Source organism: Manacus vitellinus, unplaced genomic scaffold (assembly GCF_001715985.3).
Source record: "Manacus vitellinus isolate BGI_N305 unplaced genomic scaffold, ASM171598v3 scaffold_44_pilon, whole genome shotgun sequence".
Classification (NCBI taxonomy): domain Eukaryota; kingdom Metazoa; phylum Chordata; class Aves; order Passeriformes; family Pipridae; genus Manacus; species Manacus vitellinus.
In genome coordinates this window covers 2,959,474-2,977,786 of record NW_021940565.1, presented here as the reverse complement: position 1 = coordinate 2,977,786, position 18,313 = coordinate 2,959,474, and the positions used below count along the sequence as shown (strand labels likewise).

The 18,313-nt window shown below is 38.0% G+C and overlaps 1 protein-coding gene across 11 annotated transcripts in view; it reads right to left on the bottom strand.

Annotated features, from left to right (window-relative positions):
• The window catches only part of DNM3 (dynamin 3), a 169,806-nt gene that overhangs the window by 106,923 nt on the left and 44,570 nt on the right, over positions 1-18,313 (bottom strand). For 9 of the 11 annotated variants that reach the window (XR_003916052.1, XM_029962280.1, XM_029962282.1 and 6 more), the window contains one exon: positions 11,918-12,031. Coding sequence is in view for 10 of the 11 variants with exons in the window: in XM_029962280.1 (XP_029818140.1) it covers positions 11,918-12,031 (114 nt within the window). In the remaining variant the exon portion in view is untranslated. Of the gene's footprint in view, positions 1-11,917; positions 12,032-17,536; positions 17,555-18,313 lie in introns of all 11 variants that reach the window. The other 2 variants (XM_029962277.1, XM_029962278.1) reach the window with 2 other exon arrangements.

Below are 18,313 nucleotides of genomic sequence, written 5' to 3'. Positions count from 1 at the left end.
TAGGAAGAACCAAATCCTGCAGAAGGTATTTAGGACACCAGAGCTCACAGCACACATTTAGATTTACATACACTGCTGTCGAGGAAGTTGGTGGAGATCTACCTTTCAGAATATGTTCCAGAAACTGACATTTGCTTTAGAACTCGAAGCAGAAAAAAAACCTACTGGCAACAGTTCCATACGGTGCATACACAGACCTACACACGATCTCCTCCAGGTTCGACTTCAGCAGAGCTAACTCGATCTGTTAGCTGTTGTTTTAGACCATGGGCTAAGGCAGATTAAAAACCAAACCAAACCAAACCAAAAATTTAAAAAAGCACACAACAAAACCAAGTACAACACTTAGATTCAACAAAATGTTGTTTCTCAACAAAGAAAAAAGATTACAGGAGAACAAGGCCGGGTGCCTGTGGGGAGAATATCTTAAAATCTACGGTAAAGTCATACTTGGCAAAATTCAATAGATCTGGTAAACATCAAAGATAAAATTCAGCAGAATAATTCCACCAAGCACCATTAAAAGAAAAATGGGACCAGCAGGGTTACCAGTGAAAAACAATGCCAGGCCTAATAGCACTGATCTACCAGAAGCAATTTATTATGACACCAGAAATAGCTATTTTCACAGTGGATGCTTGAAATGAAAACTTTAAAGCTTCTTTAAGTCTTGAGCTATAGCAAAGTATTCAACCAGCCAGCCAAAATAGCTGAAGGGAAATAGGAAGGCCACATGTGGAACTAATTACTCATGTAGAGGCTATGACAAAGAACATTTCTCCAGACTTTTCATGGGGGCTTCACTTTCAGGAAGTAACTCTAATTACTGTTCAAGTCTCGGCAGCCTGCATGCCGCTGACAGTTCCAAGAAAAAATGAACCTATTTGCCCTTTTCTTGGTCTGAAATGCCAAAATAGAAAAGCACAACTAGAGTCATTAAAAAGAAAGAAAATAAGCACTGGCTTATTACATTAGCTTCCCAAGCAGAATCCTTTTTATAAATTCGGTTTTTCAGCCTTCAAAAAGAGCAAATTCTGCGTCTACATTAACTCGCTCTCTGTTGGCTGCAGTGAAACTGTACATCTTGACTTTTTACAGCTTTTCCATACTGGGGCCCACTTCCTGCCCAGTTGAAGAAAAAAATCTGGCCTGAAGATGAAATGACTGCTTAACATTACACTAAAACATCTGGTACCATTTTATACACAGACCCATGTCTGAGAGCAGGCAATTCTAGCGGTCTCACCAGCGGCACAGTGCATACCCAAACCTCCCCAGGGTGACATCATCCCATATATGGACTCTCAGGCCCAGCCCTCCCCCTTTTCCTGGTCCTAAATTCATTGCCAGATCCCCAGTCTGCTGCAAATGTGCCACGTCAAGACTGGAAATCACAGCACTTCAGTGTGTTTCAGTGAGTGCTGCAGAGTGTGAGGGAGAGCCGAGCACAACCCGTGATGCAGGAAGGCAGTTTTTCCCCGAGACTAAAAGAGGATTTAAAATAAATAAATAGACGCGTCCGGAGATCCTGCTCCGTCGCCCCAGTGTTCAGACTACCTGTTCAGGACAATGCTGTTGTACAGTAGTCTGCACATTGGTTAGACTGGGCAAGGGAAAGCAGCGGCATGGACTATTGGGGACGCAAGTTGCTATTGCCAAGGAGAAGACACTTATTGCTCCTTTCAGATCTCATATACAGTATTTTTCTTCGCAGGTTTTGCACACTAGGGAATAAGAAACGCTAAGGGACACTGTGAAAAAGGAGGACTTCAGAATAAAGCGGGGAAGACATTCTGGTAAGGCCTACTTTGGAAGAACACCTGGCCTATGACCTGGCGAACCTAGGTGACTCCCCTCCCCCCTTCCTCCAGTCATCACTGCAAGAAAGATGGAGCTCTGATGGTGCACTAAAACCTATGCAAGAAATGAGAGAGGTATATTGCCTAGAGGTATATTACCTAGAGAAGTGTACAAGAGTAGAGTTAAAGTCGGTCATTTCTTTTTTTTTATTTTAATTTAAAATAAAGCATTTTTTTCCCCACAAACTAAAAAGGTAAATTTAATTTTTTTTTTACTTGTAGCAGTCAGTATAAATATTTAAGGAGTATTTAATTTATTTTTCTAGGCTCGCTAGAAGTATGTATTCTGACTAGCTCCTGTTGTGAACTATGATCTGAAGATCGATTTTAAAAAATTATTTCCTTTTAAAGTAATAAAATAATAGAAAAGAATGCATGAATAATATTTTAAATTATTATAAAATATATTATATCACCTTTGGGAAAACTGTACTTAGATTTTCATATGCAGTTGAAACTTCTTTGCAAGTAACTTATGTTATGTGTGCTAATGAAAACTGGGAGGGAAACCATAGGAAAACCGACTACTCCATGGTTGGCTGCTGCCATGTAGAATACAAAATCTTTGACTGTCAGGAAAAATTACCTCTTAAAGTTCAGGATGTGATGGGGGAAAAAAAAAATTCAATAAATAAATAAAAGGGAAAAACCAGCTTTCCATCCCGATACCTGGCTGGCCGTTGCATATGACTGATCAGTACCAATTGATTGTTGCCGCTCTCATGTGTACTTTGAATTGCTGATAATTCTAACATTCAAAATGATAAGTTACTTTGTCCTGAATCCCACTGATAAACATGGAATTTGTAAACGAATGCAGAAGTTTGCTTTGGTGAATTTCCAGCTGTCCTGGTAGGGGAAAAAAACCCTCAGGCTGAATGAAATCCCCACGGACAAAATAATACAAAAAGTCTGGGCTGCAATTTGATACCGGCCGAACTCCAGAGTCAGCTCCCCTAAAGTTAACACTAGTAACAAACTACTGCAACCGGAAAAAAACCCCATCTATATGGTGCTCATTATTGCCAGGAAGGCTTGGAATAGCTATACTATAAAAAGATCAGCATAAATATGCAGCCATTAGCATTATAACCAGCCAGTTTTGCAGAATGCGTGTTGTGTTTTTAGGCAGCCTTGATGCTGTACTTTATTCTTTTTTTAAATATGTATATTCTGATTACCTTTCCCATTGCTCCTTCGATAATCAATAGAAGTGCTCTTGGGGAGAGCCGGTCGCGGAGCGTTACCGTGACAGTGCCTGTTCTGGCTGCCTTAAAGCCTACAAAGCCAGAACTAGCACAGTCATTTCCCTTTGCCCCTCAGCAAAGCTTATGCCTTTTGACTAAAATACCTCTTTTTTAATGTGTATGTACACTTAGAAGTTATTCGCCCTCTCTCCCTTTATTTTGCAGAAGATTATTTTTAGGATTAAATCAGTGGGGTTTAATCCCTCATAGTACAAGTAGATGAAATTTTTATTCTCATCCTGCTTTAAAGTGGAGTTACAACACACAGTTAAATGTGGTTATTAAGAGAAAATCTGAAGCGACAGGAAGAAATTAAAGGAACGGAACCAGATTCAAACTTGCATTAATATTTCTCAGTCTCTGAGTGCTGTTTAAGGCATAGCAAATCTGAAAAGTTTTATGCCTTAGACTTTGCTTAAGCAGCAGAAAAATGTTTCCAAATCTTGTTAAGAAACTCGTTCAGTTTTGCTTTCAAGGGGAATGCGATCGTTAGCAAATATTTTTTTCTCTCTAATGCTTACTTGCAAAGCTATTGTTTTTTTTTAATAATTCTGATCTAGAAATTAAGAAAGGAAATACTATTATCCAGGGAATAATAGGCTCTCCGTGAAAATAGTGCTTCAGATAGCCTGTGTTAACTTTTGCTAAATAAGCAAGGGCAATGAAAACATACAGAACTAGTATTTCTCTTATCTCTAGTCCACTATTTGCATTAATCTTTATTTTAAATGACCTTTCTGGATTTAGGAAGTGATTCCCCTCCCATACACCCATGACTCCTCAAAGTTACATTTTTAGACTGTAAGGCTGAGATCGAGGAGGCCCCCTTGGCATGGGGCTTGAAAAGGAGGGGGGGAAAATGCAGTGTGCAAAGCAACAGATATGGAAAGAAAGCCTGTATTGTTAGGAATGAATAAGGAAGTATATCGACTTTGGCTCAGTAACCAAAACATTTTCAAAGTAAATTAAGTGATTCTGGGGTTCTTAAAGCAGTGCTGTTTTAGTTGAAACAATTTCTAGTTGATCATAATCACAGAAAAGAGATTTCCATAGTTCTAAAACAAGAGGTTTTAAATATGCATGTCAACAAACACAAGATAGCTGCATATAAATATTTCAAGAGAAAAAAAAAAAGCAGAAACCAAAACACCAGCAAACATTACTTTTTGCAAGGACTAGAAAAATTAGCAGGACCCAGTGCATACTAAATCATAGTGAGAGTTCTCTAAAACCAGGACGATACCAATGCTTAAGCCTGTTCTATGAACTAAATTATATACATTATTACCATAAAAGGCCCAAAGCCAGGAAAAGCAATTTAAAGCCAATATGGCCATTTAAATAGGTGTTTCAATATAATGGACTTTATTTAATCTTTAAGGAGTGTAATTTTTTTTGGTGCACGCAACAAAATTAAATACGAGAGAGGAAGAAAATATTTCAACCCTTTTGTAGTTATTCCTTTAATGTTAAAAAAAAGGAAAAAGAAAGAAGGGTGGGGGCAAATCAGTCAACTTTACAGAAATAAATATAGATCAAACAAGCATCCAAATGTGAAAAAAGCTAGTTACTTTAGAAGAAGCCATGTCATTTGACATTTTTCTGCCCTGTCATTAACTTGCATGTTGTCTTCTGTATTACTATTCCCAGTGCTATTTAGTGCATCTGTATTTTCAGAGGACTAAAGCACTGCCACCCTCTCCATGCTCCTTGCTCCCCTTCCTGCACTATCACCGTGCGCCCAGACCACCCAAGTATCATTACTATATGGAAAATATTATAACCAAAATAGTAAAATACCTGCATAAAAATTCTAGGCTTCTGCATAGACTGTTAAATTATTATAATCTTTCAATTGAAATCTGCTAAGCAGATCGGAAAATGAAAAACCCTAAACCTTAGTGTGTTGGGTTTTCTTTTAAATAATAGATTTTAATCGATAGTACAACTTTACTTTTACTTGTAAAAGGCTTTGCTTCCTGAACTGTACTTAATTTAGGAAAAAAAAATCTTAATTGAAATACTATTAAGGGTCAGGTTTAAACCTACAAAAAGACAGGAAATGCCACAGTTAAGAATGAAACTTTCCTGAATAATGCTACTGTACTTCTGTACTGTATTTTATGCAGCATTGCAAAGCAGTATCTAAAAATAACAACCTTCCCTTAAATAAAAAGTCCTGCTCACCGCTGGAGAGAATACAGTACTCAACTCAGTTTCCAAGGTACCAATATTTACAGTCAAATCCTTAACATAGGTTTTCTGTAAATATAATATTGACAATCACGAGATTTTTTTTTTTGTTACAAGTATTCTAAAACATTCTCAAGCCCTTTACTGACTCAGTGAGCCATCCAGACACAGCACACAAAAATGTGCTTGCAAAAAGCCCTTTTAGCAAGTTTACTACAATTGCAAGGAATTTCAGTTTTTAAATAAGAATCAAGTGGAGATAACTATCTAGTCATTAGCAGCACCCAAGGCATTAACTGGAGGGAAGATAAATTTGCCTGTGTTTGAGATGTAAAGCTTTTTGCTGATTCTTTGATGAATTCTCCTTGTGTACAGTTATTAGAAAGACCGCACAAACTTTCCACTTAAGACTTTCCTTCCAGCACAATGTCCCTGGTAGTTGTTAATAGAAAGCCTATTATATAAAATTATACTTTTATTCTTCCAATCTTTTTTACTATAGGTTGCCAGTGAATTTTACTGTACAATTCTTTGCTAATTCAAGAAGGATGCATAACACAGAAAGCGAGACCTAATTTTCTTCCAACTAAATGAAGCAGTTAAATGTGACGAAATCTATGAAACAATCATTGTATTATACTTATTTTAAAAGTACTTCTAATTTGCCACTTTTGTTTTTCTTCAAAATGGTCAAGTGGGTAGGAAGACATCAACTTAAAGCATACTCCTAAAATTTTACTTAGAGCTACAAAAATTTAAGTAGGTGTATTATAAAGACAAATTATTTAATGTATTGGAATTAATTTTTCATGTCTGAATTAGCTAGCCATGTTTTGTGCTTTATTCATTTATTTAAGATATCTTATTCCACCTCATTAGGTTCAAGGAAAATTTTATTCATATAACTGATAATCTTAACTTGTACACTCAGCTTGCATATTACCTAAAATGTATATTTTTCTTCATGGTAAAATAATTATTAGAGTCAGAACACCTGAATAATCACATATTCATTTATTATTCGTCTAGTTTAAAACCTCAACACTACCCCCACCTTTAGCTTGTTGGTAAATGCATCCCTTTTATAATCAGTTTTCAGGCTGGAACTTAAAAACTGTTTGGCTGCTGTTCTGTATGGAATATGTTTGAGAAGGGTTTGAAAGCACTGGTTTGTTGTTACCTATGGTGGCACTAGCGAGCAACAGAGATTCAAGAACACCATTATAAACCAGAAACGTTTAATCTGTACAGACAATTGATACAACTATCCTTTTCCCCTCTTAACGTTCCAGAGTGTTTTATACCTTTGGAAACAACACCCCAGTGATGTGGCAAATGTCACTGCAAAGCTGGATTACAGTCACTGTGTGTATTCTGCATACAGAAAAATTCAGCCAAGTAGCACATCTTGTGATGTGAAATGATGCTATTTGCAGACTTTTGATCTATAGTACGGTCTATATTTAAGGGGAAAAAAAATTACTGAAATTTTACAACGTCATACAAAGTACGTATTTTGAGAGAAAGCTAAAATGAAATATGCAAACCAAAATACTAAAAGAAATATCACACATGTGTAGCTCTTGCATATTAGCAAAACTGATATAAAATGCAACCAGTTTTCTTTCCAGCATGTTCCCTATAATGGGGTTAATGTGCAAGTGGCTGCCTCCATTTATACAGAAAGATTTTTATTTTTAACATGCCAGATTATTGTACTTATCTGCTCTTAGAAAATATGCACTGTATAAACATATCTTTTATCTTGAACTTCAGTATTTCTGTGCTTCCATGAAGAGTAAAAACATCTGGTTAAATTACTATGTGCAAGTACAATCTGCAGGCAAAACCCTGTATGAATTGCATATAAAATAAACACTGGTTTCAGTTCTTTTCACTTTTCCAAATGTTCAGTGTGACCAGTCTGTTGAAATCGCACCCCCGATACATGTCAGCACAACGATAACTCATGTACCAAAATGCTGCTTTTCTGAATAAAATCAAGTTCTGTTCTTGTTCTACAGCTCCTAATGCTTTAAAGTTTAATTCTGTTATGTGTGTTCCCCCCCAACAAAGCCCCCCCAAACTGGATTGGTACAAAGTGTTGCACACCAGCGGTGATGGCTCCAAGGGACTGGCTGGACGGAGTTGTCATGTGTCTGCCTGTCTACACTTGCTGTGCAGAACATCCTCTCACCTGTACAGCAGGCACAGACAGGCAGTCGCATGACAACCCAGCCTGAGGGAACAGCCGCCAGTGGGAAACGGCTCTGACACCCCAGAGCACCTGCACCACCAGCTCCAGCCACGAGTCACTGGATCCCAGACGGCCGGTCAGTACCAAGCTGCGTGCTGCAACCCACCCAGAGTCAAACACTGCCTATAAACTACAATAAAACCCACTGCTGAAATTTTTACTGTGCTTCCTATAGTACTCTTTTCCTAGTTGTTCTCATTAACTCACTAACAGTAAGTTTTATTTATACGCAGCTCTGCGGCACCTCCATATGTTTTGTCCTTCCATTTAATTCCTAGGCATAACTTGAGCAACTTGCATTATTAGATTATTGCTGTATCAAACTCACTGACATTCCTGCTTGCCACAGAAGCCAAGAGCAGTCTGTTGTGGGGCAAGTTAATTCTGTAAACACACACAGTGTCAGACCTTAGAGTAACTTCTCCCCTTGCCACTTTCTCACCTCCTCACTTACTTTTGTATCTTGCTCCCAAATCTCACATAACAATTTTTTTTTTACAATTGGGAATAAACTGTGAAATTATAATACAAACTACGTCTATGACCAGATGTTGACAATACTATCATTTCCTATTGAAACAGAATGGAAATATTTTCTTTGAAAATAAGACCAAAGGGGATTTTCCCAATACATGTAAATTTCACATTTTTAGAAGTTCTAATCCTAGAGTGCAGCTTGGATTCCTTTGCACCCCAATAATGCCAGCAAAATCTCTAGATGCTTTAGAAATAATAATAAAATCACAGTCTCTGACCATGCCCTGTAAAAATGCTACACAACTTTACAAATGACAGCCATTTGTTTACATTGAGAGCTTTTGGATTCACAAGCATTCCACGTTCCCAAAGTCCATTTCATCCTGACACAGAAGTGGCTAATTCACAAACTTTGTATTTGCAGGTTGACTCTCAATGAACCTCCGTTAATGCTACTTAACAAGACAGTAACAACTGAAAGCTAAAATGCTCAAATTTAATCGTGTGTGTAGCTGTGCCTTAAAACGCTCCAGCTGGGATTACACGGAATACTCTATGAAATAAAGCTGTATTTGTAGGGTCACTGAACGTTCTAATCTTGCACTTATTTACAGCAGCCTCAAAGAGGTGCACAGCATTTTCCTTGTTTCATTTTTAAGTGGAAAAGCACAAAGTCATGGTCCTGGTCACACAGCAAAGTTATGAACACAAGCAACTGTGTGCAGGATCAGAAACTAACCCAGATTAGTACTGACAGAACTAATACTGTAACTGCTTTAAGCACACTGTTCCAACATCAACTGGATATTTCCATAATAACAAGCCTAAGAAGCATTCTTAGGCATAGAGTCCCTCTCACCAGGAGTAAAATCCTGTTGTATGTTTGACAGCAACGAAACCATGTCAAGAAACCAATTCTTTCTTTTGTAACACTGATATCATACGGCAAAATCTGAAGTCTTTTGCCAAAGCAACTTGCTTCAAAATGCATTCCATTGTGGATTCATCAAAGCTGCACCTCGCAAATAAAGGAAGCCATTTACATCCTTCTCATGGCACTAGCAAGCAACCACTAGCACTCAGGGTGATTTTGATGTCAGAGTAAATTCCAGACTAGAAAATGGTCTCAGCTTACACTAGAGGGGGTACACAGCCCTGGAGGCCCCAGCAGGCACTGGAGTTTTGGAAAGTACATTGTCAGAGCTCTCTGGTACGAAGCTGCTACCACATTCCTAGCTCAGGGGTACAGGCACAGGGGAACAAAGCCATCGCAGTGGCAAAACGACAAAGGTGAGACCTGACTCTGCATCGTCCCCAGCTGCGAGGCAGGGATCGGTGCTGCCGTGAGGGGATGCAGCAGTGACCAGCCCGAGAGGGAGGACGGGGCTCCGAACTCCCCACGACCCCGAAGGGCACAGCCAGAGACACAAACACGGTTATCGCTTCTCACATCCCCGAGACTGTGAATCTCACCAGGGGGGAAACACGCCCGCACAAAGCCGGTTCAGTCAGCAGCTGAGAACAGGATGTGACAACTACCAAATCACGCTGAAAATGAGGAGAACGTTTTAAGGAGGCAAAACGCAATTATAAAAACTGGAATTCAGCCAGGAAATCATATATGTACTTCTTTATTTTCAAAGCCCATAGTGTCTGTTTCTGAAACAAGTCACTTGTCGTTTGACTAACAGCCAAGCTGTGGCTTTGACCTTCTTCAAAACTAGCTAGAACAGATCTTACTAAATTTTTTTTCAGTCCTACTAAGAAAGGTTCAGTACAAAAAAAAAATAATTAAAAATCATAACTTTGTATACTCTTTACCAGGAAAACATAATCAAATTATACAGCAAATCTGTACTTAAGGAGGAACTTTTTCCACCAGCAAAGTACTATCCTATTATATTCTCTTGCCACTCTATGATATTTCCTCAGTGAGCTCCCATATTGGCCTGAATGAACTACTGGCATTTTCATGACTCTCAAAACATAACTGTTTGGCAATTAAGAGACATTACTTTAAAATATGTATTTAGAAATCACCCAGTGGCTATTTCTTTCCATGTACTATTCTGAGTTTCCCAGGTGACTCCCTCCAGCAGACTACCAAAACTAACTATTTATTTTTTAAAGTTGCATTGCACAAGACATACCATTAGCATTTTTAGGAATTTTTATATTCCGCATTAAACAAAGACCAGACTCAAAAAAGTCTAAACAAACTACATTAAAAGTTGCCATAGCACATCTTAGATGCACCTCCAACTGCTTGAGACAGAACACAGCAAAGGGTGTTAATTCCCCCCATCGCTTGTTTTAGTTCCAGTTACCTGTACTGAACCTAAGAAAGTAAGTTCTAGTAACCTTAAGGCAGATCACAAAACCCAGCAACTTCAAATTTTCAAATTCATGAAGTGACTTTTGCATTTCTTTCAAAGTATATTTCAGCAATTTGAGAATAAAACTTCCCCTCTTAACATTTATCCTGTGGCTCCTCCCCTCTGCCTGACACACACTTGTTTTCCTGTTACAGTAAATACATTTGAATCCCTTTAAAGCTTAAATAAAAGAGCAAGGGGCAAAATCTTAAAAATTAACCTAATTTGTCCCTCAGTCTTAAGGTCTGTCCCAAAATAGCCACTGACTCAAGGAAAAAAACCAAACAAACCAACCCTACTGACCAGCACAGTTTCCACCATCAGCAGCATTACTGAGGGAACTCCCTATGGCAAGTACCACATCCTGAATTTGCAGGACTCAGGAAAGCTCTGACTCTACACACATGCACTGCAGGACCTCTCCCCGCTGCTTCCAGAAAATCTACTGCAGTAAAACACTACACTAGTTTAAAGAGAATATAAATTGTCTGCAGTCCCCATCAACCAGCTCTCTGTTTTGCTGGGATCAGCCAGTCTTGTGATTATTATCTAGATTAAGATGGAAAGATTGAGTGATGTTTTACAGCTCATTTCAAACTTTCTCTTTACCTGTGCCTCTTTCATCCAATGAACTAAATCACTAAATTTTTGCTGGAAATACTTAACTTCAAAAAAATTCAGAACCCAGTTTTTCTACAAACACCAATACAAACCTTAAAATAGCCCACAAAGGCCTTACCATACATCTGACAGTGCACATAATAATCCTATTTTAACCTTCAAAATACTGCTGGAGTTTTGGATAGAGCACATCATTACAAACATTGTTGAAAAAGTAATGAAACAGAACTAACAAGCTTCCTACTGGTATATTCAATATAGTGAGCAACCTTGATGTCCTTTTCACCAGAGAAATGCTTTTTCCAGTTCCCATATTACTCACCTCAGATTTACTGATCATCCACAAAAGCACACTTTTTGTCAAATCTGAAAATCCATACCAACAGCTACAGAACTCTGTAGACAGGCTTTTCACCATCTCAGAATATGAGGACGAAGAATTGTTATCATTAAACCAACTGCTGTAGTTACTTTTAAAAGTAACTCTACCCAGACTATTTATGATCAACTTACAGTAGATGTGTAAGAGCAGCCCAAACAGGCACAGGAAAATATCCACAACATTTCAGAACAGCCTGGGTTTTTTCCCTTTTTTTCTTTTTTAGAGCAATGCGTGGAAATCACAGGAAGAGAGGAAAAAAGGAAAACAACAAACAAACAAAAACACCCCCCACAACACCCTTTCCTTGTTATCAGCATTTCAACAGAAGTCTTAGACACTCAGCATTCTTCATGAATCAAAATAGAAATTCAAAAAACACAGCTAAAACCTTACAACAATCTTTCAGTTCAAGGCTGTACAAGCTGATTTAATATTTCAAGCTGGTATCAGAAGACTGAATTAGTACTTTTCTTTTCCCCAGTAGTATAAAGTTCTTCGTTCCTTACCTCATCGTCTTTATACCAGGACAAGCTTTCCGCAGTTAGAACGAACCAGTATTCCTTGGATCCTCCCTTCATGATGCCAATATTGTTGATGGTCAGCCAGCCTTTCCGAATGACCTATGCAAAGGTGCAGTCAGGCACAAGTTTAGATCATTACTCACTTGACATAACTCTGTTGCTGCATTTATTCTTTTAAATAAAGACTTGCTAAATAAAACATAAACAGGTGCATTTTTTCAGTCTCTGGCAAATTCAAGGGTTTTTACACGTTCCTATCATTCAAAAAGAAAGTAATAAAATGAATATGTTTTCAGTCAAAAGGCTGGAGAAAGGGAGAAGCCTAACTATCAGAATGTTGTACTTAAAGCAAGTATGAGCATGTTAAAGGATCACGTAAACTTGAAGGTATTTATTTGTTGTACAACAACACATTGTAAAAGTCCATACAACTTTATATCTGACCATCCTGTTCTAGTCTAATTGCTAAGGTCATTTGTAAAGTTGGATACAAGGAAAAGCACCTAGACAATGGCAAAGTGAGTGGCTTCTGCCACACACTGGGAAGTTTCAAAACGGGTTGTATCGAGTGACAAAGTGGAGAGTTCTACAGTTAATTTAAAATTAAGGTAGGAAGGGGTAAGGAGAGGCACGTGAGAGATATTTTCTTCTCCTAAGGTAGAAGAGAAAAAAAAAAAAGAGGAAGAAAAAGCCTAAGGCAGCAATAAAAATCGGGGGAGAAGATGGGTAAAGCAGAACTTTTTAAAATAGATACAAGCCAAAGATGAAATACAAGATGGGAACAACATGCCTATGAATACTAAGGGCAGGAGGCTAAATCACAGACAGAGAAAAAGGGACAAAAGAAAACCTAAGAGGAATGAGAAGTCCAGAGGTGAAGAAAAGAGAATAATCCTGAAAACTCATTAACAGATCAGATAGAAACTTTTCATTTTATTGGAACATTTGTTTTCCAATGCAAATATGAGAAAGTAAACATTCCTTCCTATAATACTCTGAACAAGACAACAGAACCCCCCAGTCACACAGATGCAGGAGACCTCAGCCATTCTGTTTCTCTGCACAGCAACACCCTTCACTTGCCTATGAAGTACTGAGAGAGAAAAAAGTGCCCAGAGAAGCCCTTCAGAATCCTCTCAACAAGTCCCACAGGCACCAACTTGTCTGGTCAAAAAGGAGTTTCCTGTTGTATTTAAAGAAATATTCAAGACTGACATTCCTCTCACAGGGCTTTACAAGACCAGTAACTGCTATCAACAACTCACCACAGAACATGGCTCATCACCATCTATTCCTTGTCATCTCTGAAAGTTTCTGAATTAGAATTCACTCCCACTCACCATGTATGTTCATGTAAGCTCCCTGAAAAAAACAGCTTTGGTTTTGCACAGAGCAAGGGACTAAGTTAAATCTGATAACTAAACCAAAGAAGAGATCAGAAGTTCCCGAAAAGCAGGAACTTGTATTGGAAATGCACATAATCCAAGAGTATCCATTTCATTTCAAATAGGATGATCATGTTTTCCCACTTACTACCAACCAGGTCAGCAGTGTAAGAAAAGCCCTGAAGATCCAGAAACAGTTAACAGGTTTTCAGTCTGTAAGAAAATACCTAAGAAAGCACTGATTTGGTTCTGAAGCCTCAGTAAGCAATAAGAGAACTGGACATAACTCCTGTAAAGAGACTCAAGGCTACAGCACAAGCAGATTGGATGGAACAGCCTATTCTGCAAAGGTTTCTACAAAAGTTGGTTGGTATTTTTAATATTCATGTTCACTGGGAAAAAAAAACCACTATGTGGAGAGGGGCATTAGTGAGTACAAAAAGATGGAATGTTTGTCTGAGTGCAAGTTAAGGGAAACATACTGATAAGAACTTGATTACCCATCAAATCCTTATTTTATTTTACGATGTTTATTGAAGTAAACTTTTAACAGGAAACAGCAACATGTATATATAACCAGCGTACTGGCCTTCAGGCAGCTGCCACAGAACAAGTTGTGGAACAAAACTAATTCTATTTTCTTTTTCTGCACTGAACCACACAAATGCAAAGGGAACAGATTTGTAGGAAAAGGAAGGAAATTAAGGCTTTCCATTCACTTGAACTTAGCTCTGCAGCAAGGTGAGCTGTATTTGTACAGCAGACTAAATACTTCACAGCACATGTGCAAAGGTGGGTATTCCCAGACTACAAAGAAACTGAAATCAGAGGGTAAGAGAGGGGAAGCTGTTGAACCACATTGTCTGCAATTGAAAATGCAGTGTTGCTCCATGTAAAGCTCATATCCACACACAGGAACACAGACAGCTGGGGCAGCACACCACTGAAAACTAGTTAAGAGACACATCTCAGAGAGGGTAAAAAATTTGAAGAGAGATGTCAGTGAGGATAAAGAGGTGGTTTCTAGAAGCAAACCAGTAAGACACACCTGAGTAGCTGGTTCAAAAACCTTATCCATGATGAGCACTTCAAAGGAAAGGGAAGTAACATTCTCTGCTTATTCCATCCAGGCCTTTCCATCACCGTGACCGTAGCGTCTGTAATGTTAATAAGACCCTAAACATGTTAATAAGAGTCAAATTTTCTCCATTTGACAAGAACACACTTGTGGTAGAGGTCTTGGAACAAACTAAGTCAAGGTTTTTAAATCTGAACTATGCAAGCCACTTAAGAAGTATAATGAAATTTTTAATACTTCTAATGTAGGAACTACATTACATTGCAGAGCTCCAGAAGACTGTGACACTCCAGTCCAGCACATCTCCCCATAGATGCAGAACCATCACTCTTTGTGGACAGAAACAAGCTGACTTGCTAATACAAACATTGGTCACTGTCTCGTAAAGGAAGGAATTTGCCAGTTGTTTCCTCAAAAATCCTGTGTGCTGAGGATTAGATCCAGCTGTCATTCCCACACAACACTGCACGAAGAGCAGGACACCAACCTACAGCAATATCCTGGGTATGTGTTTTTCATACGTGCAAATTTCTAGACCTCTTTATCTATACTCCTCTGGGAAAACACAGGACCCTGTGTTCTCTAAAATATTCTGGGCACTATGACAGCCAACAACTATCTAAACCACTAAGAACCTGTTCCAGGGGACACCAAAGGGAGAAGATGAGCTTAGTATGCTAATCCTCATGTTCTTTTCACAGAATTCTTCCTGTTTCCCAGGTACATTCTGTTAACTACAAAGAGCTACACTTACAAAATACTCAGCACCAGTGTCAGAGATAAAGGGGAGGGAGATGTTGGATCAAGGAGTAAATTCAAGACAAAGTGAGATTGAGCAACACAGTTCTACTTTCCAGAGAAGTTGAATCAAACCTTAGACTCCAGCCAATTCCTCAAAAAAATAAGCTATATTTTAGAAATAAGTGTTCTTCCATGGGCAATAAGCAGATATGCTTTTCAAAGATGCTTTTGAATTTTAAAAAACCTCTATGGTATTGGTTTGGGGTTTTTTAAAACTGTAGTGTTAGGAATGTTTTATAGTACTTCAGCTTAAAAAATGAAAGCATCGTGTTTCATTATTTTCACAAGTTCATTTGCTGGTTGGTTTATATCTAAGAGAGACATTTCAATATTTTCTATCGTATTTCTAAATGTCACTCCGTGCAAACCGGATATTAGTGACATGAGTTCAGGAAGGTGAAAAATATGGGCATTGCCAGAAGCTCATGAAGACAATATTCTGACCGGTAGTTGGACTCCATGCACAGGATGAACAAGAGATGACAGTTCCTTCCTTCAGGATCCTGATACCTAATCTGGGTGTCTGAAAAATGAAACTTAGAGGCTACAAATTTATATGAACAAGCCAGAAGGAAATAATTTTCTCATAGTTCAGCTGCACAAAACCCAAATCATATTTGTTGTTTTTACTCTCCAGGACTTCACAGACAAACAGGAAAGCAAGATTTGACACAATAAGCACATTTTATGAATTGCTGCATGACTTCTTCGTTGCATTGAATCAAATGAGGTATTTGTAAGAGAAATATATTTAAAGGAATGGAACACTTTCTGATTCTCTAAAGAAGTATTTGAGGAATGATTGCAAGATAAGTGAGATAAGTGAAATTGTCTGGGCAGACAGAAATACAAGTGTGAAAATCATGAGACTGGCTTCTCCCACAACATTCCAGCAGCAGCACTTGTTAATATAACTCTATTAAAGTTGTATTGCTTAACTCCATTGAAATAATTCTGAACACAGAACACAACTCCCAGTACTACTCTGTCTTCCAATCACTGTCATAACAACACATGTTAGCAAATAGTAAGTACATTGAGAGAATAAAAATTGGAAAAACTACTCTGTGAAGTACCCTTATAAGCTATTGGTTCTTTGAGTTCAATTATGAAGATTATCTCACTTTACATATTAGAGGGGAAACCTAATACAGTATTTCACTGTAATTTGCCAAATGTCAGAGCATAAACTCAGGTCTGTTCTGATACTGAACACAACCAAGAGCTTGTGACATTGCTTCCCTACAAAACACTGCACAGTATATTACATAACTTAAAAATAATGACAGTGGCTAAAGTCCTAAAAACAGGTCTGCTTTAAAGAAAAATTTAGATCTTAGTGAAGCAAAGCACTCAGTGGTGAAAAATTTAAACATGCTTCCAAATATAGTTAAACAAAGATTGAGATGAATAAGTCAAACATGAAGGAATCTTAACCCAAAAAATAAGTAGTCATGTAGAACGGCAACACTCCTCTAGTGTTGATAAATGAAAATTCAAAAGCAGTATGATTCATGATGCTAAATTTTGAAACATTCTTGAATGTGTTAGCCTATAGGCACCACTTCTTTTACAGAAATACTGACATTTCTTAAGACAACAGCCTTGTCATGATTTTTCATGACCACCTCCACTGACCACAGCACAGGGTTCCATTTCCATCTGGTTGCTTAAAAAAATTCCATAAACATTTTTTTCCTGGATCATGCAAGATAACAGGATTTAAGTATATCTGAAGAGAAGAAGCAGCAAAGTATGCTACAAAGCAGGATTAAAAGAAAAAAAAAACATAAAAAAGGGGTTACTAGGGGAAAAGTTACTTATTAGCACTATAGTTCAGGCCAACCAACGGGGTCTGAATGCTACCTGTGTCCAGAACAAGTGAACCAGGTTGCTGGTGTAACACTGCAGAAGAGGCAGGTCAAACAAAGCCTTCAGACCCAAATCTCCAAATCACTTGGACAGTGACTTGAAACAGTCGACATTAAGCCTCTTCTCCAATTACAGGGGCTACTTCAAGCACAGCAGCAGGTTTTGCCACTGAAGTAAATCTCAAAACAGAATTTCATATAAATAACATATAATGTTCTATAATTTGAGTGTCTTGCATTCTCACACACAGAGTATCAATTCAGCACATGGAGCAATGACACCTTCATCTTCAAAACTTTATCATGAAGGGGAGATTTAAATATCAAAATTTAGTCACCAAAACAAATCTCAGCACACAACATACACAGTTAGGAGTGGGTCAGCTTTCAGGAGCCAGACCTTGCTAGTGTGCTGTGTGAAACCAAGCATTACACTGATTACTTCAAGCAAATTAGAAGACAGACTAACCTGTGGCTTAAAAAGAAACTTTGTGGAGTCAGGTCAAAGCCTCAGGCGGTAGCAAAGAAAAAACAAACAGAAAAAGGCCAAAGATTAAGTGTGAGAGAATAAATTAGTAGCAGAGGAAAGAGGAGCAAAAACATGTTAAGAGGAATTGGCATTATCGTCCAAAAATGAGGTATTGCTGTCCTCATCTTATTTCCAAGATACACAGAAACAGTTAATAGTTATCTGCATCATTCCAGTTCAAAGCAGCTACTAAAAAGAAAAGCAACAGATTGCAAATGAGCATCCCACTATTTTGGGAAAACGTAGTGATCTTAATCTCCCAAGGGATTCAATTCAACTGCTGTTAGAGTCAGTGCTGCCTAGTACTTTTTCCATGTTTAGTTTAAAATTATAACTAATATAATTCGTTGATGTGGCAACAAAACTGGAAAAGTGTATGTTTTCATCACAGATATTGCCAAAGACTGCACACAATACAGAGATTTATTTCTTGCACCTATCACTGAACCAGGAGTAACTTGTTATAAAATTAACTGCAGTTTAGACAATTAATTCTAATTAGTAATATTAAAGACATTCAAGTATTTATTTACTCATGAGGTGGAAGGGTTAGAAAAGAATTTGTCCATGATATATTGATCCTCCTGGTGCTCTGAAAAGAATGCTAAAACAGCTTTAAATATTTTCTTTCACAGAACTCACTTTTTCTATCAGAAGTAATTCCTTGGCATAAACAAAACACAAGAACAGTACCTGTACCCATAAACAGCATGTTCA